We start from the raw sequence: 22,924 nt of genomic DNA, 5'->3' as shown, positions 1-22,924 counted from the left end.
TCTTTTTAATTTTAATAGAGTCGAGGAGGTGTTGTATGACAACGAAAATGTGGCTCCTGATTTACTGACAATTACGGACAAAAATATCGTAAGTTGTTTTGAAGAAGGATACCCAAGCTGAACGCCGAGCACGTGCGTGAAAGATAATAATCTAATTAATGTCACTCTGTCGTAGACGGTCAACTTTATGCTGGACATGTGGCATCTTAACTCCAAAATTTTTTCGAAGGTGGGCATGTTCTTCCCATTTGAAACCAGTTCCGTGTTCATATTCAGCAAAAACCCCATCAAAGTTGAGAAAAACTCGTTCCACAACTTTCTGCCGATTCAAGCAAACGTAGGACACCAACACGAGGAGGCGCCAATTATGGGCATTTGATTTATTATATATTACAGGTTTATCTGTCTTTGTTGGGTCTAATGATCCTTGTTGCTTGTATCCTGGTCTTAACTAAAAATGGAACTAACAGCGTGGTCAAAGTAATTAAATCTCAGGCGAGAGAATTGGCTAATATGGCTGCCATTATAATTAAACAAGGTAAGTAAAGCTCGAGGGCACTTGAGGACATTTTCTTGATGTCATTCAAGCACATTGCGCATATGCAGGGGAAATCAAGGCAAGCAGATCTCCGTCGAACACAGTCCTTTTCGGGGCGTGGCTCTTGGGTGCTTTCCTCTTCTCGGTCATGACTCAAACGTATCTCAATTGCGAGTTTGCCAATGTCCATTATATCCCGATGGACAGCGTGGCTGACGTGGCCGACAATTTGGACTTAGTGGAGCCCATGGTTTTTGGAAATACCTTCATTGAAACGTTCTTAAACGTACGTCATAAATTTCACGAATCCAGTTGCATTTTAACCGACGAGAACCGGTGTTTAATTGACAGACGTCCTTGGAGCCGAAAGCTCGCGTCTTATGGAGACACTTGAAGGAAAAGGACCAACTCTTGTACATGAACGAAATCGGCAAAGCCATCGACAGAGTACAAAACGCTAAACAACCCGTATTTTTCATCACCAAAAGCGCCATACTCTTGCTGGGAACGGACTTGTTGGGTCTGAGCGAAACTGACTTCGTCCACCAGGGACCGCCCATCTTCACGGCCAACTTCGGACCCGTGCACTCGCCCGACATATCCCTCGCTTGCAAGGAACACATCAACAGGAAGTAAGTGAAAATTGCACTGTTCGTTTCCAATAATAATGATATCGGCGTACAGGATAATCAAAGTTCAAGAAATGAAATTGGTTGAAAGTGAAATGAAAGAAATACTCTACGACATGGGTCAACACACGTTCCGTCCAACATTAGAGCAAGACGCGGAATCCGTTCTCAGTTTCAACGAGGCGAAATCCACACTGGTCATACTGATCATCGGATACATCGCCTCGGTCACTTATTTCACCGGTCATTTAATAATCGCGTCCAGAAACACCAATCAAAATCATCCCAAAACGGCTTACTCTATTCCAATTACGAACCTCTGATACTATTTAAAATTTCTTCTTTCTTCTATCTTTCGGACAAGGTGGCAACTTTTATTAAAGAAAGTCTGGGTATAATCCAAGGCTCTCTTAGGCGATTTACTGTGATACCAAACTGAGGTTGAATTTTGAAACCATACGATTTGTTGTCTGTAACTTTCATTTATTGTGTAGTCACGAAGAATCAGAAATTTTGAATAAATATAAATAATAATAACAACTGAGACTCCAGGAAATTACTGTACAATTCTGTCCAATTAGCCGCATGGTTGGAAAGGGCACCAAGCTGGGAGGAGGTTCCGAGAGAGACCAAATTCTTCGTCATCGGCACCCATTCAAAAGCGGGACTGGTGATTGGCGCATTTCGAATGACAATTCAAATATTTCATTCACACTGGTCATACTAGTCACTGGATACGTCGCCTCGGTGACTTATTTCACCGTTCATTTCATATTCGCGACCAGAAACGATCATCAAAAACGTTCCGAGGCTAGAAGGGCTCGAGGACGGCGATTTGTTTTCTCAATATTAAAATCCGATCCGGGGTCAATTTTTTGGAAACGGTAGGGAGCAAGCAACATATTAAGGCTCCCTTGGGGCTTTACGAAGAGAGATGCACCAACACCAAACTGCGCTTGAATTTGGACACTATCTTTAATCAATAATGTATCTGTGCAAGGCCAAGATTTAAATAAATAATCCGGTTAATTACAGCATATAAATACTCGATTAAAATATTTATTATTAAAGTTGACTTGTGGCTGTCTAATATCAAGGCGATTACCACCCAAATTAATATCGGTGTTAATTCTAATTAGTTTTCCTATTTTTAAATTTCTTTTACCTATTTTCCGACTCAACCAACATATTCGACTAAGTCTCATAACGACGTTTCATTTGGTAAACAATATAAACTAGGCCTAGTGTTTCTTTTCAAAAAGTAAACGAGGAAAATTCGCGTGTTATCCACATTTAATTAAAGTTCCCTTTCAGAAAAAGTAAAAGTAAATAGTTCTGACCAAAGCAGTAGGTGTTCGTGAACAGTAATATAAACAAGGAGGATGTATAAGAGTGGAGACTCGTTCTGGAAAGGTGGGAGGTAAACAACACGAGGCAGATAGCGCATTCAGCGGCGCGCAAGCTGTTGGTAAAGGCGGGCGTTATTGGAAACGAGGGGTATTCAAAATTTTAAACAAGCTCGTGAGGCTAGAGCAAAGAGGCTTGAACGCATGCCCGAGTTTGTACGTTCTCTTGCCGTGAGGGGGGGTAGCGGTAACCATGGTAACCCCGGGGAACGGCACAGTATCGTTTTAGGAACGGGGGGACTACGTGCACGGTGCATTTTGTCTGACTCCCCCTCTTGTACATTCTCCTTGATATTAAATTTTCTCACTTATATTATGGTGAGCGAAAAACAATAGTTAATAGTTTCGTAAGATAGTTTCCATGAAACCTTAATTATATCTTATTTATTCGCGAAGGTAGAATTTTGCGTGAGGCAGTTATTTATTTTACAATCAATATCTAACTATGCAGTACGTAACGAAGTTGAAAAATATTTCCATTGTAGATGAAATTATTCTTAGCGTAGCGTAGCATTGGAGAAATGTCCGCCGATAACGCTACCTTCTACATCGGTGTTAGAGAGGTAACAGCTAATTAGAAATTAAAGCTAATTCGATAATTGCGCTTTAAAATACGGCATAGACGACAACTATCATTTTGGCCAAAGCATTGAAATTTTTCAAATAAGAGCTCTTGACCCCCTTTATTATTATTAACCAAAAAAATTAACTCGATTACGCTTAAAATTAGTATCGTCTGCTAAATCGAACCATGCACTTACCCCTAAGGGATTGGTTGAATTCTTAGAGGCTAAGAGAGGTAAGGGTAATATAGGGGTATGAGGTTCGCTTTAGCAATTACCACTCGGCTCGAAACTCGACCGAGTACTCGCACACCACTGTACTTTTACTATCGTATATTTACCTAGATTGCGGAAATAGTACATTGTTGTATTATTTATAACTACATTTAGAATTTAACTATTATTGTGGAAACTGTCAAGCAAGCAATTTTGTTTCCAGGAATTTTTCGGCTATTTGGAAAGCTACAGGAAATCCGTCAACTACGCTAAGGACTGGGTTACCACGTTGTGTCACCGAGAGTAATTGTCCCATTAGACCCATGTACTTCGGGAGGGCACTTGACCCGTGTCAAGATGAGATGAAAACTTTAACATTCTGCCAGAAAAGGAATCGAGCCACCTTAAATTTTGCTCTGAGCTTGATGTCAGGATCAAGTGCCCTCCTTGCATTGACTATTTGACACCGATTTAAAGTCTGTTAAACGAGACTTTTAATTTGTTCAATAGGGTCGAGTTAGTTTTCTTCGATACCGAAAACGTGGCTCCTGATTTACTGACAATTAAGAACAGAAACATCGTAAGTTGTTTGAGAAGGTTTTGCAGAACGATTCAAGAGATGTACACGGAGCATGGGCAAGAAAATTCAATTTCTAACTTATGCCCCTCTCTCGTAGACGGTCAACTTTATGCTGGACATGTGGCATCATAACTTCAAAACATTTTCGAAGGTGGGCATGTTCTTCCCATTGGAAACCAGTTCCCTGTTCATATTCAGCAAAAACCCCATCAAAGTTGAAAAAAATTCGTTCCACAACTTTCTGCCGATTCAAGCAAACGTAAGACACCAATACTTCGCAAAACCAGTTACGGTTCAGTTTTACATTTTTTCATCTATGTATTACAGGTTTATCTGTCATTGTTGGGTCTAATGGTCCTTGTTTCTTTTGTCCTGGTCTTAACTAACAATCAAATTAAGGGCGTGGCTAAGGTAATTATATCTCAGATGAGGGAAATGGCTAACATGGCTGCCATTATTATTAAACAAGGTAAGTATCAGATATTAATTTGATTCTCGCCACGATGACTTTTCTTGACTTAATTCACATACAGGTGAAATCAGGTCGAGCAGATCTCCGTCGTACAAAGTCCTTTTCGGTTCGTGACTCCTGGGTGCTTTTCTCTTCTCGGTCATGACTCAAACGTATCTAAATTGCGAGTTTGCCAATGTCCAGTATATCCCGATGGACAGCGTGGCTGACGTGGCGGATAATTTGGACATAGTGAAGCCAATGGTTTTTGAAGATAATTACATTGAAACGTTTTTGAACGTACGCCCTAAATCTCATGACGTCCCAATACAGTAGCATTTTAACCGACGAGAGCTGGTGTTTAAATGACAGACGTCCTTGGACCCGAAAGCCCTCTTCATATGGAGACACTTGAAAGAAAAGAACCAACTCTTGGATATGAACAAATTCGGTGATTCCGTCGACAGAGTACACGAGGCTAAACGCTGGGCATTTTTCATCACCAAAAGCATCGTACTCATGGTGGGAACGGAATTGCTCGGTCTGAGTGAATCGGACAGGGTCCACGAGGGACCACCCATCTTCACGGCTAACTTGGGACCCGTGCACTCGCCTGACTTATCCCCCGCTTGCAAGGAACAAATCAACAGGAAGTAAGCGATAATTGCATTGTAAGTCATAGCCAGGTTTCTTCTAATAGCATTCGCGCACAGGATAATCAAAGTTCAGGAGATGAAGTTAATTGAAAGTGAGACGAAAGAAGCACACTACAAACTGGACCAATACACATTCCGTCCAACATTGGAGCAAGACGCGGAGTCTGTTCTCAGTTTTTACGAGGCAAAATCAACATTCGCCCTTCTGACCATCGGATATGTAGCCTCGATCACTTATTTCACCATTTATTTAATATTCGCGTTCAGAAAGAAACGCCCATCAAAAAGCATCTAAGTTCCGCCGATCTAGGACGACCCACGCTTCTATTGTGAAACTCTGATACTGTTATAGGGTCTTTGCGCGTGACGTCAAGTTACCTACCCCCTTTCCTCTCCCCTTGCCGGCTGCCCGCCCTGGCCACGTTAGGACGCCATGTTGACATCCCCTGAAAACCGGTTTTCGCCCCCTATTTCTTCTCCCTTTTTACTCTCGCGCAAAGACCCTATAAATTGGTCAACTCTGTAGGGTCTATCTTTAGAGGGAGATAATCAGGTTGCCTTTTTAGCACCTTTTGGGGATTTACAATTAGAGACTCATCGACATCAAATTGCGCTTCAGTAATTAATTACGTTTTCGTGTAAAGTCAATAATTAAAATAAATATTCACCGTCTTTAATAAATATAAAAGCTTAATTTTCACTGCCGAGTGGTTGTAACTTTTGATGCTTTAAAATGATGTACAATGCCTTAATTAGGGAACGGGGCTTATCTTCCATTAAATAGAGCTCTACTGGGCATGCCCAATCACTACTCCAGGAACGCTACTACTTAGTTATATATAGTTCTTGACACTCTCCCTACATAAATATTGAGATTTCATTTTAAAATAATTTAAAATAAGGCTTCCAAAGTGATAACGATTTTTGCTCGATAGTGTCTTGGTAGTACTATGCCAAGTAACGTACGTAACGTCACGCCTATATCTAATTTTTCAAGGTGTAGCCTAAATAATCGTCAACAGGTCAAGTCACTTACGAAAAAGTCAGAATATTTCAGCATTTTAACGACAAATTATAACACAAATATTATAAATATAATTTCAGGTAAAATCCATAGTGACGCCTAGCTCCAATTTGCTTAAAATATCCATAATGTTTCATGTCCGGGTATAATTACCTTGTGTAAACAAAACAGCCCGTTTTTGCCTTTTTGTAAATACGCATAGCCCACCTAATCTTGAACTCACGATCGCAAACTACTCAGGTCCTCAATCGACCAAGAAACGAGAACCTCGGATTATATCCCTTGAAATTAAAAGGTTGCGGAACAAAATGGGTTCATTTACGGTAATTCTAGTGATCCGCATAGTTGAAATATTAAGGAGAAGGGCGTTCCATCGTAAAATTTTATACTAAAAGCGTATCAAAGTTTCAAAGATATTCTGAAATTGAAAAATAATATTCACCAGCGCAAGAACGAGTGGGCTACGCGTATAACTTAACGAGGCCGATTTGCACGCGTATACATTTTTAAAAGCGTCATGCATCGTGTCTGACAAAGTCAGTACAATAGAGTTTACGTGGGTTAAAAGGATTTGTTGGCGGCGTCGTTAGCCTGGTTGAAATGTCCGTCAATAAATCCATCTTCTACATCGGCGTCAGCGAGGTAAAAGCTTATAAGAAAATTATCGATTATCACTTTCAAGTTAAGTCGAGATCGACCAGAATAGCCGTATGACGACGTCCCTAAGTTAGCGACAGGATCTCTTAGCGCAAAATTAACCTGGACAAACGAAATTAAACCTAAAATAAGCCTCAATTTAACGTCTTTTTAAAGTTAATCGAGGAAATATTACATTGTTGTATTATTTTTAATTAGATTGCTCAATTAGTTTAATAATTTTCGGGTAACAGTCAAGCACCGGTGAGATAGCGTCACGAATTTTTTTTCTAGGCGTTTTTGGACTCAGTTCCGAGCTACGCGAAATGCGTCGACTACTTTACCGAGTGGGTCACCACGTTGTGTCACCGAGAGTAATTGCATAATTAGACTCGTGCAGTTCAGGAGGGCACTTGACACGGAATTTTTTTCCGAGACACGATGAGAAGGCTCACCTTAAAGTGTCCTCTGAGCTTGATAGGTGGATCAAGTGCCCTCCTTGCCCGACCTACCGATTGAACTTGGTTAAACGAGACTCTTAATCATTTCAACAGCGTCGAGAAGGTTTTGTACTCTAACGAAAATGTGGCTCCTGATTTACTGACAATTAAGGACAAAAATATCGTAAGTTGTTCGAAATGAACAGAGAGCACGGACATAAAAATGTACAAACCAATGTTACTGTCCTTTCGTAGACGGTCACGATTATGCTGCACATTTATAACTATAACCTAAAAATTTCTTCAAAAGTGGGCCTCTTCTTCCCATTTGAAACCAGTTCAATGTTCATATTCAGCAAAAACCCCATCAGAGTCGAGAAAAACTCGTTCCACAACTTTCTACCGATTCAAGCAAACGTAAGATTCCATGTTGCCTTAAGCTGCTACTTATAAAATATATATTACAGGTTTATCTGTCGTTGTTGGGTCTAATGACTCTGGTTTCTTGTATCCTGGTCTTAACAAAGAATCCAATTAGTTGTTTGGCCAAGGTAATTAAATCTCAGACGAGAGAATTGGCTAACATGGCTGCCATTATAATTAAACAAGGTAAGTATCCCTCGAGGGACCCGCCACTCAGCTCCATCGTCGTACAGACAAACAGATATTAAATTCTCGCCACAAAAATAAACTATTACATTTTCTTGAACTACTTCACATACAGGCGAGATCAAGTCGAGCAGATCTTTGTCTTACAAAGTCCTTTTCGGTTCGTGGCTCGTGGGTGCTTTCTTCTTCTCGGTCATGATTCAAACGTATCTGAATTGCGAATTTGCCAATGTCCAGTATATCCCGATGGACAGCGTGGCTGACGTGGCCGAGAATTTGGACTTAGTGGAGCCCATGGTTTTTGAAGATACCTACATTGAAACGTTTTTGAACGTACGTCCTAAATCTTATGACGGCCCAACACTGTTGCATTTTAACCGACGAGAGCTGGTGTTTAATTGACAGACGTCTTTGGACCCGAAAGCCCGCTTTATATGGAGACAATTGAAGGATAAGGACCAACTGTTGGACATATATAATTTTGTCGAATCCCTCGACAGAGTACATGACGCTAAACACTTTGCATTTTTCATCACTAAAAGCACCCTACTCTTGCTGGGAACGGTCTTGCTCGGTCTGAGTGAATCGGACAGGGTCCACGAGGGACCACCCATTTTCACGGCTAACTTGGGACCCGTGCACTCGCCCAACATATCCCCCGCTTGCAAGGAACAAATCAACAGGAAGTAAGTGATAATGGTTGATTATAGCCAGGTTTATTCTAATAGCATCCGCGTACAGGTTAATCAAAGTTCAAGACTTAAAGTTGTTTGAAACTGAGACAAAAGAGGCAGTGTACAAATTGGACCGATACGCATTTCGTCCAACATTGGAGCAAGACGCGGAATTTGTTCTGAGTTTTGGCGAGGCAAAATTAACATTCGCCCTCCTGACCATCGGATACGTCGCCTCGGTCACTTATTTCACCCTTCATTCAATATTCGCTTCCAGAAAAGATCACAAGAGACGTTCAAAAGTCCGCTGTTCAAGAAGACGGCAATTGTGAAACTCAGATTCCACTATGAATTGGTCAGCTCTTTGGGGTCAATCTTTTAAAAAGGTAGCCTTCTCCTTTCGGGGATTTACAAAGAGAGACGCACCGACACCAAACCAAACTCTGCTTCAATTTCGACACTATAGCTTCAATAAATTATGTATTCGTGTAAAACCAAGAAATTAAATAAATATTAACCTTCATTAATGTACATAAATTTTGTGTTTAAATTTTAAAATAATTTAAAATAAGGCTTCCAATTCCAAAGTGATAACGACTTTGCCTCGATAGTGTCCTCGATGCCAAGTAACGTCACGCCAGGTCCTCGTCATGGTAGGAAACCAAGCTGAAGGGGGGGGGTGTCATAAAAGGTGCCAATTCTAGGATAAATTAATAATATATCTAATTTTTCTAAGTGTAGCCTAAATAATCGTGAACGGGTCAAGTCAGAATATTGCTGCATTTTGAACGACAAATTATACCACAAATATTATAGATAGAATTTCTATTCAGGTAAAATCCATAGTGACGCCTAACCCCTATTTGCATAAAATATCCATAATGTTTCATGTCCTGCTATAATTACCTTGCGTAAACAAAACAACCCGTTTCTGCTTTTTCTGTAAATAGCCCACCTGATCTTGAACTCACGATCGCATACTACTCAAACTAAGAAACAAGAACCTCGGATTATCTCCCTTGAATTTAAAAAGTTTCGGAAGTGGGTTCGTTTGCGGTAATTCTAGTGGCTCCAAAGAATTGAAATTTTAAGGAGAGGCCGGGTATTCCAACGTATTATTTTACACCGAATCAAAGTTTCAAAGGTATTTTGAAATTGAAAACTAATATTCACCAGCGCAAGAACGAGTGGGCTACGCGTATAACTTAACGAGGCCGATTTGCACGCGTATACATTTGTATATGCGTCATGCATCGCGTCTGACAAAGTCAGTACAATAGAGTTTACGTGGGTTAAAAGGAATTGTTGGCGGCGTCGTTAGCTTGGTTGAAATGTCCGTCAATAAATCCATTTTCTACATCGGCGTCAGCGAGGTAAAAGCTTATAAGAAAATTATCGATTATCACTTTCAAGTTAAGTCGAGATCGACCAGAATAGCCGTATGACGACGTCCCTAAGTTAGCGACAGGATCTCTTAGCGCAAAATTAACTCGGACAAACTAAATTAAAGCTAAAATAAGCCTTAATTTAACGTCTTATTAAAGTAAATCGAGGAAATAATACATTGTTGTTTTATTTTTAAATTAATTGCGCAATTAATTTAATAATTTTGGGGTAACAGTCAAGCACCGGTGAGATAGCGTCACAAATTTTGTTTCTAGGTGTTATTGGACTTTGTTCCGAGCTACGCGAAATGCGTCTACTACTTTACGGAGTGGGTCACTACGTTGTGTCACCGAGAGTAATTGCCTAATTAGATCCGTGTACTTCAGGAGGGCACTTGACAACACTGAATTTTGTTCCGAGACACGATGGAAGGCTGACCTTAAAGTGCTCTGTGAGCTTGATGGGTGGATCAAGTGCCCTCCTTGCCCGATTGAACTTGGTTAAACGAGACTCTTAATATTTTCAACAGCGTCGAGAAGGTTTTGTACTCTAACGAAAATGTGGCTCCCGATTTATTGACAATTAAGGACAAAAACATTGTAAGTTATTCGAAAATGTTGGGAGAACGATATTTTCAAACCAATGTCACTGTCCTTTCGTAGACGGTCAAAATTATGCTGGACATTTATAACTATAACCACAAAATTTCTTCAAAAGTGGGCCTGTTCTTCCCATTTGAAACCAGTTCAATGTTCATATTCAGCAAAAACCCCATCAAAGTCGAGAAAAACTCGTTCAACAACTTTCTGCCGATTCAAGCAAACGTAAGACACCAATTGGTTCCATGTTGCCTTAAGCTGCTACTTATAAAATATATATTACAGGTTTATCTGTCGTTGTTGGGTCTAATGACTCTGGTTTCTTGTATCCTGGTCTTAACAAAGAATCCAATTAGTTGTTTGGCCAAGGTAATTAAATCTCAGACGAGAGAATTGGCTAACATGGCTGCCATTATAATTAAACAAGGTAAGTCTACCTCGAGGGACCCGTCACTCAGCTCCATCGTCGTACAGACTTTACAGTTAAATTCTCGCCACAAAAATGAACTATGACGTTTTCTTGAATTACTTTACATACAGGCGAGATCAAGTCTAGCAGATCTTTATCTTACAAAGTCCTATTCGGTTCGTGGCTCCTGGGTGCCTTTCTCTTCTCGGTTATGACTCAAACGTATCTGAATTGCGAATTTGTCAATGTCCAGTATATCCCAATGGACAGCGTGGCTGACGTGGCCGAGAATTTGGACTTAGTCGAGCCCATGGTTTATGGAGATACCTACATTGAAACGTTTTTGAACGTACGTCCTAAATCTTATGACGGCCCAACACTGTTGCATTTTAACCGACGAGAGCTGGTGTTTAATTGACAGACGTCTTTGGACCCGAAAGCCCGCTTTATATGGAGACACTTGAAGGACAAGGACCAACTGTTGGACATATACAATTTTGTCGAATCCCTCGACAGATTACATGACGCTAAACACTTTGCATTTTTCGTCACCAAAAGCGTCGTACTCTTGATGGGAACTGACTTGCTCGGTCTGAGTGAATCGGACCGGCTCCACGAGGGCCCACCCATCTTCACTACTAATTTGGGACCCCTACACTCGCCTGACTTATCCCCCCTTTGCAAGGAGCAAATCAACAGGAAGTAAGCGATAATTGCATTGTCAGTCACGCTTGGTTTCCTCTAATAGCATCCGCGTACAGGTTAATCAAAGTTCAAGAGATGAAGTTGATTGAAACTGAGACAAAAGAGGCTGTGTACAAATTGGACCGATACGCATTCCGTCCAACATTGGAGCAAGACGCGGAATTTGTTCTTAGTTTTGGCGAGGCGAAATCTACATTCGCATTTCTGGCCATCGGATACGTCGCGTCCGTCACTTATTTCACCGTTCATTTAATATTCGCGTCCAGAAACGCCCATCAAAAACGTTCTAAAGCCCGCCGGTCAAGAGGACGGAGACCTGTATTCTAATTGTGAAACTCGGATTCCATTATGAATTGGTCGGGGTCAATCCTTTAGAAAGGTAGCCGTCTCCTTTCGGGAATTTACAAAGAGAGATGCACGGACACCAAACCAAACTGGGCTTCAATTTCGACACTATATAGCTTCAATAAATTATGAATTCGTGTAAAACCAGGAATTTAAATAAATATTGACCTTCATTAATGAATGAGAAAGCGTGATTAGAAAATTCTTGAACCCGACTTAAATTCACACTGTCATCAAATACACTAAGCATACAACTCTTTATAGCCGAGTAGTTGGGACTTGTGACCTTTAAAGGTCATTTAAAAATTATGTAGTTTTTCTCAGTGTGTAATATTGTAGCTTAAGTAATCGTGAATAGGTCAGGACATTTAGGAAAAGGTCAGAATATTGCAGCAGTTTGATTGACATTATAAATAGAATTTCTGACTAGGTCAAAATCCATAATATCGCATTGCATTAATAATTCATAGCGTCTCATGTCCAAGTATAATTACCTCGCGAAAAACTTGACAATCCGTTTTTGCCTTTCCGTAAACACGCAAAGCCAACCTGATCTTGAGCTCACGAACGCAAACTAAATTTACTACTCGAGTATTCAATCGACCAAGACGGACAACCTCGGGTTATCTCCCTTGAAATACAAAAGTTACGGAAGGAAATGGGTTTATTTACTGTAATGCTAGTGGTTCAAAAGCGTCAAAATTTTAAGTAGAGGCGCATTTCAGCACGTATAAATTTATATTAAAATCGTATCGAAGATTTAAAGGTATTTTGAAATTGAAAACTGATTTTCACGAGCGCAAGAACGAGTGGGTTATGCGCCTTATTTAACACGCAAAATTCGCATGCATAACCGTCACGCATTGCAGTTGGGAAATTCAATACAATAACTGCACGTTGCGGTTAAAAGGAATTATTCAAGTCTCAGTTAGCTTGGAGAAATGTCCACCAATAAATCCACCTTCTACATCGGCGTTAGCGAGGTAAAAGCCAAGTAGAAACTTAAAGCTAATATCGATTGTCACCTGCAAAAAAGTCTAGATCGACCAGAATGACGACGCCCCTAAGTTAGCGACGGGGTCTCCCTTTCATTATTATTCTTATATCAAAATTAACTAGGATAAACGAAATTAAAACTAAAATAAGCCTCAATTTAACGGGGATTTTTAAGTTAATGGAGGAAATATTACATTGTTGTATTATTTTTAATTAGATTGCTCAATTAATTTAATAATTTTCGGGTAACAGTCAAGCACCGGTCAGATAACCACTTGCAGAGGTTAACGGTAATAGTTAGCATAGGGCGCTGTCGGTTAGCTGTGGCATAGGGGCTAGCCACCACCCCTCTATGCATTGTAAAGGCGTTAGATAAGTGGCAATAAGTCGCAAGATGACTTGGTCCAATTAGCTAGCTGAACTTATAACGTCACGAATTTTTATTTTCTAGATTTACTTGGACTTAATGCCGAGCTACGCGAAATGCGTCGACTACTTTACGGAGTGGGTCACCAGGTTGTGTCACCGAGGGTAAATGTCTAATTAGACTCGAGCAGTTCAGGAGGGCACTTGACACTTAATATGGTTCGGAGACGCGATGAGATGGCTCACCTTAAAGTGCTGTGTGAGCTTGATGGGTGGATCAAGTGCCCTCCTTGCCCGGACAGCGACTGACCTTAGTTAAACGAGACTTTTAACCATTTCAATAGTGTCGAGAAGGTTTTTTTTGATAACGAAAATGTGGCTCCTGATTTACTGACAATTAAGGACAAAAACATCGTAAGTTATTCGAAAATGTTTGGAGAACGATATTTTCAAACCAATGTCACTGTCCTTTCGTAGACGGTCAAAATTATGCTAGACATTTATAACTACAACCACCAAATTTCTTCAAAAGTGGGCCTGTTCTTCCCATCGGAAACCAGTTCGTTGTTCATATTCAGCAAAAACCCCATCAAAGTCGAGAAAAACTCGTTCCAAAACTTCTTGCCTATACAAGCAAACGTAAGACACCAATTGGTTCCATTTTGTCTTAAGCTGCTACTTAATATATATATTACAGGTTTATCTGTCGTTGTTGGGTCTAATGGTTCTCGTTTCTTTTATCCTGGTCTTAACAAACAATAAAATTAAGGGCGTGGTCAAGGTAATTAAATCTCAGACGAGCCAATTGTCTAATATGGCTGCCATTATAATTAAACAAGGTAAGTATACCTGGAGGGACCCGATACTCAGCGCAATCGGTGTAAAGTGAAACAGTTATGGATTAGATTGTCGCCAAGAAAAAAAAAAAGATTACATTCTCTTGAATTAATTCACGTACAGGCGAAATCAAGTCGAGCAGATCCCCGTCGTACAAAGTCCTTTTCGGTTCGTGGCTCGTGGGTGCCTTTCTCTTCTCGGTCATGACTCAAACGTATCTTAATTGCGAGTTTGCCAATGTCCAGTACATCCCGATGGACAGCGTGGCTGACGTGGCCGACAATTTGGACGTGGTAGAGACCTTGGTTCCAGGAGATACCTTCATCGAAAAGTTCTTAAACGTACGCCCTAAATTCCATGACGGTCAAATACAGTCGCATTTTGACTGACGAGATCTGGTGTTTAATTTACAGACGTCTTTAGACCCGAAAGCCCGCATTATATGGAGACACTTGAAGGAAAAGGACCAACTCTTGTACATAAACAATATCGACGATGCCATCGACAGAGTACAAAACGCTAAACACTTCGCCTTTTTCGTCACTAAAAGCACCATACTCTTGCTGGGAACTGACTTGCTCGGTCTGATTGAATCGGACAGGGTCCACCAGGGACCACCCATCTTCATGGTTAACTTCGGACCCGTGCACTCGCCCGACTTAACCCCCGTATGCAAGGAACAGATCAACAGGAAGTAAGCGATAATTACATTGTCAGTCACAGTTAAGTTTCCTCTAATAATATCGGCGTACAGGTTAATCAAAATACAAGAGATGAAGTGGGTTGAAAGTGAGACGAAAGAGACAGTCTACGAATTGGACCAATACACATTCCGTCCAACATTGGAGCAAGACGCGGAATCTGTTCTCAGTTTTGGCGAGGCAAAATCCACGATGGTCCTTCTGACCATCGGATACGTCGCCTCGGTCACTTATTTCACCGTTCATGCAATATTCGCGTCCAGAAACGAACATCAAAAACGTTCTAAGGTCTTCCGATCTAGACCGAACTGTACTTTTATCGCGAAACACTGATGTTCTTCTAAATTGCTCAGCTCTTTAAATAAATAAATAATTTAGAAAAAGTAGCAATTACTTATTTAAGCTTCTTTTACCGAAAAATTATGTATTCATGTAAAGTCAAGAATTTAAATAAATATTCATTTATATATAAACATTCTTGAAATCGATTAAAATTCACACACTGTCACGAAATAGATTAAGGGTGGAACTCTTTAGAATTAGCCGAATGGTTTTGACTCGCGACCTTTAAAGGGATGTACGAAGTGTTACGTAGAGGACGGGGCTTATATCAAGTGTACAGGGTGTTTTTGCAAAGTCCATCAAAAATTAAGGGGGAAGTTCTTTGGGCGAAATGTTCTACGACATTTTGCAGTCCGGGCCACTGTTTTCGAGTAACGATTTGAGTGCAAAACCAAGAATTAAATAAATATTCACCTTCATTAATGAATACGAATACTTAATTAAAATGTCAGTGATTTTTAGAGTTGACTCTAATGTCCACCAATATCAAGAAAATTGTCACCCCTAATTACAATCGGTATTATTTACCGTACACTTTTTCAAATTATCTTAATTGCAAGAGGCAAGAACCCTTAGAAAGTACAGATATTTTTAACTTACATTTTCAAGTTGTTAAGCCAAATTTCCCACGATGCGCGACTAATACCACTTAATCATTAACGATAATCCGTAATTATAGACTAAACGCCACAATAAAAGCGGCATTTTTGGGGCGACTGAACCGGGACCGAGGTCGACCGACGTCTACTGAACTTGAAAATTGATTTTAATTGGAAGGGTGCCAAAAAGAGTGGGAGGGGCTCCCTACTGCTTGACATAAAAAAGTGAAGTCAGTTGTTGAAACATTATAGGCCTATAGGAAAGAAAAAAAAAATTCATTTTCGACCTTCTTAGAAATAGTTCAAAAAATTTGGTTTCCAAGCAACATGGATCTTATAATTATTCCCTAGAGGGGACAGGCAAGCTGGCTAAGTGATAACCTTTGTCCACACAAAAAAAATAACGCGTTATGAATGGAGGGGGGGGGGGAGGGTGTCAAGAACCATTACAAAAGTGACGCATGCCCAGTAGAGCTCTCTGTTTGATGAAATATAAGCTTGATACACACCCCGACCCCCTACATAACGGATTGTACAGATACATCCGTTTAAAACTAGGCGCGTGTAATGGGGACGGACGTAAACAAGGGTCTGCATCGTTTCTGGTATATCAAGGTCACTTTCAAGAAACAAATTATTTTTTAAGGGGAAGCAAATAATGTTTTCTCTTTATAATTATACGAATTTCGTTTTTGCTGGTCCTCTTCAGAACTACGAAGTCCATGATATGACCGCGTTTCTTCGTTTGTTGACTTACTTCCCGCGTGTCACTGACAAGGTACTTGTTGTCGTGTAAAAGTAATAGACAGTCTCAAAGTGTTTTAGGGGTCTAAATGGGTCAAATATTTTTAAAGTTGTTAACAATTATCCGAATAGACCAAAACTGAGCCAATTCTATCTCTCCCCCCCCCCTTCGCGGGTCCTCCTTTCAGATTCCGTTGCCAAAGTGTTTATTTTACATTGAAGAACAGAGTGATAACGTTGCCTCTGTAACCGCCCCCCCCCCACATGTAGCCTGGCCTCCTGGTGTAAATGGTATCCATCCTCCTAGTCTGAAAACTACGTAACTGGAATTCCCGTAACACTTAATGATTAACACCTAATTAAGCTTGAAATTTTTATTGAAATTCAAAATTCAAAAAAAAGGTTAGTTTCCAAAAACATAATCAGAGGAGATGTTTTAGGGTTAGTGTGATACCATAGGTTTATAAGACATGTTCCTTCCATAAGTATGACACTTCCTATACAAGTTCGCAATGCTACTGAGAGACTTACAGCTCGAGCTAGTTCGAGAAGGAGAACGACGGAAGCGAGTCAATTGAAGTCCTACACTCGGTGGTGTGGGACTTCCATTTAGTTCCTGTTTAGTCTGCAGTACTAAGCCCCCTTTGGCAGCAGCGCCTCACCAGGTCTCCCTCGCTTTACCCTGAATCCACGACCTACGTCACTTCATAACAAGGTCTAGTTTGTAACTTATGGAACATATCTTATGTACTCAGGGTGATAGGTAGATATTAAACTTCCCCTTTGACGCCGGGTCCTTTTGATATATTGAAAAATACTTCAATACTATCTCAAGGTGCGTTTTCAAAGGCGCGTGTTGAGGGTATTTTTTAGCGAGAAGCGGACCGCGCGATTTTTTTTTCTCGCCAAGAAATTTTCTTTTTTCTCGCTATCGCTTGCGCTAGCGATACTTTTTTGCCAACCGTTTTCATGTGCGCGATAAACGTGCATAGAGAGATCGTTAAGCCTAATTTTTCAGTAAATGTTTTACATTCATTTTCTAAATAATAAACATTTAAGCTGAAGAAAAACACCTACCTATATCACAAAAAAACGTACTATTCATCTCCATTTTCGTCGCTACATCCATCCATTTATTCTCTTTAAATCTGTGTGGCGATAAGCTCCATATAGGCCTAATGTCTCTTTTTCCAACTAAATTACCAATTTTTCTTTCTTTTCATCTAAAACTCTTTTATTCTCAGCTCGAATTAGTCATATATTTTCGTTTATTAAGAATTGTTTACCCATTTTTATATTCACTTTTAAAACTCGGAATAATTAGGCTTAAAACGTAGACTTTTTAAGTCTCGCGCTGCACTTAAAACACGCGCCAAAGTTTTCGACGCTCCCATTGGCTACGAAAAATATGACATCACAAACATTAAGCGAGAAAGAAAAACGCTTAGCGAGAATATCTAATTGAATCTGATCGGAGCGGGTAGCGATTTTTTTCCCCGCTCGCGGTTTTTACTCGCACCCGCAAAAAATATCGCTTTAATGAAAACGGTTGCTCGCGGAGCGGGTGCGAGAATTTTTAGTTTTTTCTCGCACCCGCTCGATTTTTACCCTCAACACGCGCCTTTGAAAACGCACCTTTAGGATCGTTTACGAAAAATACCACTCTGTCAAGGTTATTTCAAAGAGCCGTTCAACTGGTTTCGAGTCACGTGTTTAGATAGGTACCGATAGGTACTCATACTCTATCGTAGTATAGTTTCTTTCTTTCTCTCTCTAGAACCCTAATAAGCTCGGATGATTGACGGCAAAGTCCAATCAATTATTTTCAATTTAAATAAACAATTATAACCCGAGCTATTTGTTCTTGACCCACTCTGCGGGGCGACGACTAAAACCTTCAATTCTACCACGTTATTCCGGAGTGACGTGGGAAGGTTAAAAATTGAATCGTTTTCTTTTAGTTTACGTTACATAAACATTCTGGTAACTTAACCTTGTCAGCCTTACTATCTAATCGGAACTACCAGAGTTCTTTAGCAAATGGTTAAATTGCCAATGTATTTCAAATAAAAATACATTTCATTATTTCCGTTGATATCACGAGCGCTTAAATACTCAAAACACACGTGACCGTTAGGTTCATACAGTGTCAAATACCGTGTTACCACAAGGGTGTTACTGATTGAGCCAACAAACGAGCTGCGAGAGAGTCGGAGGTTGTTTTTTTAAAGGGAGAACGAAGTGTTCACCCAACAATTTTTTTTATTTTATTCGGTACTAGCTGTTATTCCCGCGGCGTCGCTCGCGTGTCATAAGAACTTCCATCAAAATGTTATAAAGAATGGGTAGATTTTACTGATTCGACTAATATTTTTGTAGCACCCTAGGAGCGAAGGCACTCGGCGTTGCCCGTCAGCCTTTTCCAACGCTAAGCGTAACTCTCGTTTTATTGAGAAACGAATACTGGCCCCTCCCCTCTCCCCCAATAAAAATCGTAGTGAACAATAGTACTCAATTAGCAACCATCACCTCACGTGATTTATTCCAAGTTTCTCTTCGTTAGACAAAATTATTTTTCTAAAAATTTCAGTCTCCCTTTAAGACACTATACCTTTATGTTCCTATGGTATCAAATACACTATTGATGACAACCAACTTCTTGCGTTGGGAAGTTAGTTTGGTTGTCGTAAATAATATTTAGCATAATTAAATGAAGAAATTCATCTTCCTTATAAATTGTGTTTTGCTTTTAACCATTTGTCTTTGAACACTAACGTAAATTAGCTTTAGTCGCCTTGTTCAAACGTTTATTTGTAAGAAGCGTAGTAAATCTCCGTATATGTTTCGCAGCAATTAAACATTCGCAGATCGTGTGTGGCAATACAAGCGTGTCTAAGCAGCAGTCAGTAAGCGTCGCTCAAACACTCGTCCTAGCATTCAAGGCAAGTGTCGAGCGGGCTGCTTTTTTTGACTTACCACGTGTTCATCAGTTTTTCAAACAGCTGGTATGGCTGATTAAAAAGTTTAGTTTTTGCTTTTGTCGGCGTTTAAAAGCGTCATTCGTTCGCGATATGGCGGTCGGATGCAAATGGGCACTCGCGACTCTCGACTTCGTATTAAGTCGGAATTCCAAATTAGATTCCATTTTTTCATGGTTTATCGCCGTTTGCGCCTGTTTTTACGTCACTTTCACATCCGGGTTCTTTCTGACGTCAGGAGTGCTTTTCGTCTTGATTCAAGATCGCTATGACGTCAATAAACAGCGGGCTTCCTATCCAATCAACGGGCTTACTTCGTCCCAATCTATCTTTGGTAATTATAGCGTTTGAGAGCCTTGGATCATCTCCCCAAAAAGAAAACTGTTTTTAATTTTGATTTTTGGGGTTTTGCAAGTCACTTAAAGACACGTGACAATATATATTTTGGTAATTATAGCGTTTGAGCGTCTTGGATCATCTCCCCAAAAGCAAAGATTATTTTTAAAGATTTTAGTTTTTGGGGTGACATTATATATTTGGTAATTATACCTCTTGAGCGGCAAAGATTTTTGGGAGTTTAGCAAGTCACTTAAAGACTAAACTTATTCGCAATATATATTTGGTTATTTAATTATAGCGCATGAGCGGCTTGAATTACTTCTTAAAGTATTTTCCAATGTTGTTCATGGGGTATGGCAAGCCACTTAAACACTCTAAACTTCGTCGCAATATATACTTAGTAATCATTGCGCTTGAGCGGCTTGGATTACCCCAAAAAACTGACTTTATTATGTTTTTGGGGTATATTTAGCAAGTCACTCACAGACTATAATAAGTTTATTTCCCTTAAGGGGCTAGGGAAAATTCCACCCCCTCTCTCAGCTTAAAGTTTAGTGCAGTGTTGTCAGTAAGTTAAGTTGGTCAAGTACTTTGGTCGAACTGAACTGAGCCGCAATATCTTGACTCACAAGCGACCTGGCAACACTGGGGGAACGGAAAATAAAACCCCCTTTAAGTTGATAATTTGTTTTAAATAAACTAAGTTTATTTAATGTTAATGTTAATTTTAATTTTACAGGTTTCTTAAGCGGTCCCATTTTGCACCGCTTAAAAACTCGCAAAACTTTGATGTTATCCGTTGGACTGGGAATATTAGGGTCATGCCTGGCAGTTAAGAGCCCTTTTGAGGACACCATTTCATGGCTGACCTTTTGTATGGCCATCAGAGGTTAGCCCCTCCCCCTTCTAATTGTTATTTCATTCTTAAACACGATTAAAAATATCTTTAGGATTTGGTTCGAGCTTATCCTACCCCGTCATAATCCAAGCTATATCGTCGCATTTCACGCGTCATCGTGGTAAGGCCTTCATGGTCTTGAGTCTCTTCATTCCATTGGGCGGACTAGTCTTGCCGTCAACCGTCCGTGTGTCCGCGGAGGAATACGGCTTAGAATCTTCCTGGTTCATACACGCCGCTTTCTACGCGCAGGTCTTGCTCCTGGCCTTCATCATCAAACCACGTGACGCAGTTCAACCAATCATCGAGAAAGAAACTCAACAGGAACTTGAATCTTTCATTAAAAACGAAACTCCGCCAGCGGAACGTCAGGACACAAAATCCACGCAAACTTTAACGGATTTATTCAAAGGTGAGATCATGAGATGTCCTTAGTTTAAAATTCAGTTCTGGCGCTAAGCAACTGACTGTCCCACGCAGGTTTACTGTTAGACAAAGCCTTCCACGTTCTTTGGTTGGCGCATTTGATCATTATGTTATCGAACATATCTTTCCGGACGACCATAGTGGACTACGGTCGCGACACCAACCTGAATCCGTCGTTGAACAAGTACATCTTGGAGATGATGTCATTTTGCGACATTATTCGCATTCCGACTGCTATGGCCATCGATAAGAGGTTCGCCTTTGAGGAGACCATCTTGACCTTCGCCACCGTTGTCGCTTCAATGTCTTTATTGATTCTGACGCAAACTTCGGGTGGATTATACGTCATGGCTGTTTGTCTGTACTCAACGTGTTACGCCGTCAGTGCCTCGGTTATTTACCCCATTTTCGCCACTCTGGGAACCGCGCGATTGGCGCTCTCTTTCGGACTTGCCATGGCTGTTTATGGACTCGTTCAATTGGCACTGCCATCTTTAATAGGTAAGCAACTCTAATTGGTCCGGGAATAGAGCCTTTTTAATCAGGGAGTTTGAAAATGGGCGTGACCAGAAGTATATAATACTTCTCTTCGAGAGAAGTGTACAACCATGCACAAAGCGTTGTAATTGTAACATAATTCAACATTATTCCCAACATTTGGAGCAAGGTTACTGAACCGAATCACATACGCGACCTAAATAGTTCCCTCATCATTACTCTATTAGCGCTTAACTATTTGCCAAGGCGCATGCGCTGGTGCAGATTTTTATCCCAGCACGTCAAGACAATCAAGGTTTGTGGGTTGATTGCTGAGGATTTAGCACCAAACCGTAATTAAAGAATTACCCCTAACACGGTGCGAAGTTACCCATCTGAAGATTGATGAGCGGGACAGCAAACAAAAAGGGTAATTCCCTCGCCTGGGAAGAATCATGTTACATAACTAAATTATTAAGAGGATACAGAGTGTCACCCTTATTCTATTATCCGCTTCTGGGGACGAGTCAGGAAACTGGTCAATGAGGAATTGACCATTTGTTTTCTTTCAGGTTTCTTTCGTGACGTTCACGGAAGCTACGATTATTTATTCTACACGTTCGCGTCACTGAACATTGTTCTAGCCTTCGTTTTGGGACTGAGTCGAACACGACGCTGGTTTAACCATCAGGACTAATTCTTCGTTAGACTTAATTTTGCTCTCAATAGAATGTTTTTAGAGTTTTAGTCTTTTTAGAAAGAAACCGAGACCGACACGAATCCGTCACGTGTTTCAAAATGGCCGCGACAAATATTTTTATAAGAAATGACTTATTTATTTTTATATAAAAAAATTATTAGGAATATTTGAAAGGCGAACAAAGATTTCTTAGAGACGTTATCCAACGTTAGATAACTTTGTTTATATTTTGTTTTGATAAAGAGATAAAGCCACTGCGGAGGGTTACATAATAATATTTCAAAACAGTACTTACCCTGGACGTAGAAACACGCTGGAATTGTTATATTAAAGATACTGGGAATAAATTTGTCCAAACCATTTTAATTTAACCACGGAATTCTCACTCACACATATCACAACAAAACATCATTGACGATCGTTTAAATGTTTTGTAGAAAACTAGAAACCCCGACTAAAAGCCAACTTCTTAGCCAAGGCTTAATTTACACCGTTCCGACAGAAGCAGACGTGAGTCACGTGAGCCATTTTCGCTCCCAAAAGCCAAAATCACAAGATAAAAATAGTGCTAACAGGGCTCGACATAAGGATATTTTTTTTAGTAGTCAGCCTGACTAGTGAGCCCCCTATCCCAATTTTTTTTAGTAGTCACTGA

At 40.2% G+C, this 22,924-nt stretch overlaps 2 protein-coding genes and 1 long non-coding RNA gene across 3 annotated transcripts; all 3 read left to right on the top strand.

Annotated features, from left to right (window-relative positions):
• The first annotated feature begins 6,386 nt into the window (after positions 1-6,386).
• On the top strand, positions 6,387-7,550 carry LOC149709541 (uncharacterized). Its single transcript, XR_016380401.1, has 3 exons — positions 6,387-7,073; positions 7,254-7,323; positions 7,395-7,550. It is a non-coding gene; the product is annotated as an uncharacterized LOC149709541 (long non-coding RNA).
• A 327-nt stretch (positions 7,551-7,877) lies between these two features.
• On the top strand, positions 7,878-8,870 carry LOC149709540 (uncharacterized). The gene is made up of 3 exons (XM_089863788.1): positions 7,878-8,081; positions 8,154-8,434; positions 8,490-8,870. Exons 1-3 carry the CDS (start codon positions 7,944-7,946, stop codon positions 8,752-8,754), a joined length of 684 nt encoding a protein of 227 aa, XP_089719914.1. The 5' UTR covers positions 7,878-7,943; the 3' UTR covers positions 8,755-8,870.
• Positions 8,871-19,366: 10,496 nt separating this feature from the next.
• LOC149709539 (uncharacterized) lies at positions 19,367-22,498 on the top strand. Its single transcript, XM_089863787.1, has 5 exons — positions 19,367-19,763; positions 20,508-20,657; positions 20,719-21,078; positions 21,147-21,593; positions 22,142-22,498. Exons 1-5 carry the CDS (start codon positions 19,523-19,525, stop codon positions 22,264-22,266), a joined length of 1,323 nt encoding a protein of 440 aa, XP_089719913.1. The 5' UTR covers positions 19,367-19,522; the 3' UTR covers positions 22,267-22,498.
• Positions 22,499-22,924: the final 426 nt, after the last annotated feature.

The sequence above is a fragment of the Phalangium opilio genome, unplaced genomic scaffold, assembly GCF_054372755.1.
Source record: "Phalangium opilio isolate 3A_F unplaced genomic scaffold, DU_Popi_V2 ptg000013l_1, whole genome shotgun sequence".
NCBI lineage: Eukaryota > Metazoa > Arthropoda > Arachnida > Opiliones > Phalangiidae > Phalangium > Phalangium opilio.
This window is presented reverse-complemented; position numbering and strand designations above follow the sequence as displayed.

Coding starts and splice junctions, on each gene's coding strand:
- LOC149709540 (XM_089863788.1), top strand. CDS start 7,944: ATGATTCAAACGTATCTGAATTGCGAATTTGCCAATGTCCAGTATATC. Junction 8,082..8,153: donor ACATTGAAACGTTTTTGAAC/GTACGTCCTAAA, acceptor TTTAATTGACAG/ACGTCTTTGGACCCGAAAGC. Junction 8,435..8,489: donor AAGGAACAAATCAACAGGAA/GTAAGTGATAAT, acceptor ATCCGCGTACAG/GTTAATCAAAGTTCAAGACT.
- LOC149709539 (XM_089863787.1), top strand. CDS start 19,523: ATGGCGGTCGGATGCAAATGGGCACTCGCGACTCTCGACTTCGTATTA. Junction 19,764..20,507: donor TTCGTCCCAATCTATCTTTG/GTAATTATAGCG, acceptor TTAATTTTACAG/GTTTCTTAAGCGGTCCCATT. Junction 20,658..20,718: donor CTTTTGTATGGCCATCAGAG/GTTAGCCCCTCC, acceptor AAATATCTTTAG/GATTTGGTTCGAGCTTATCC.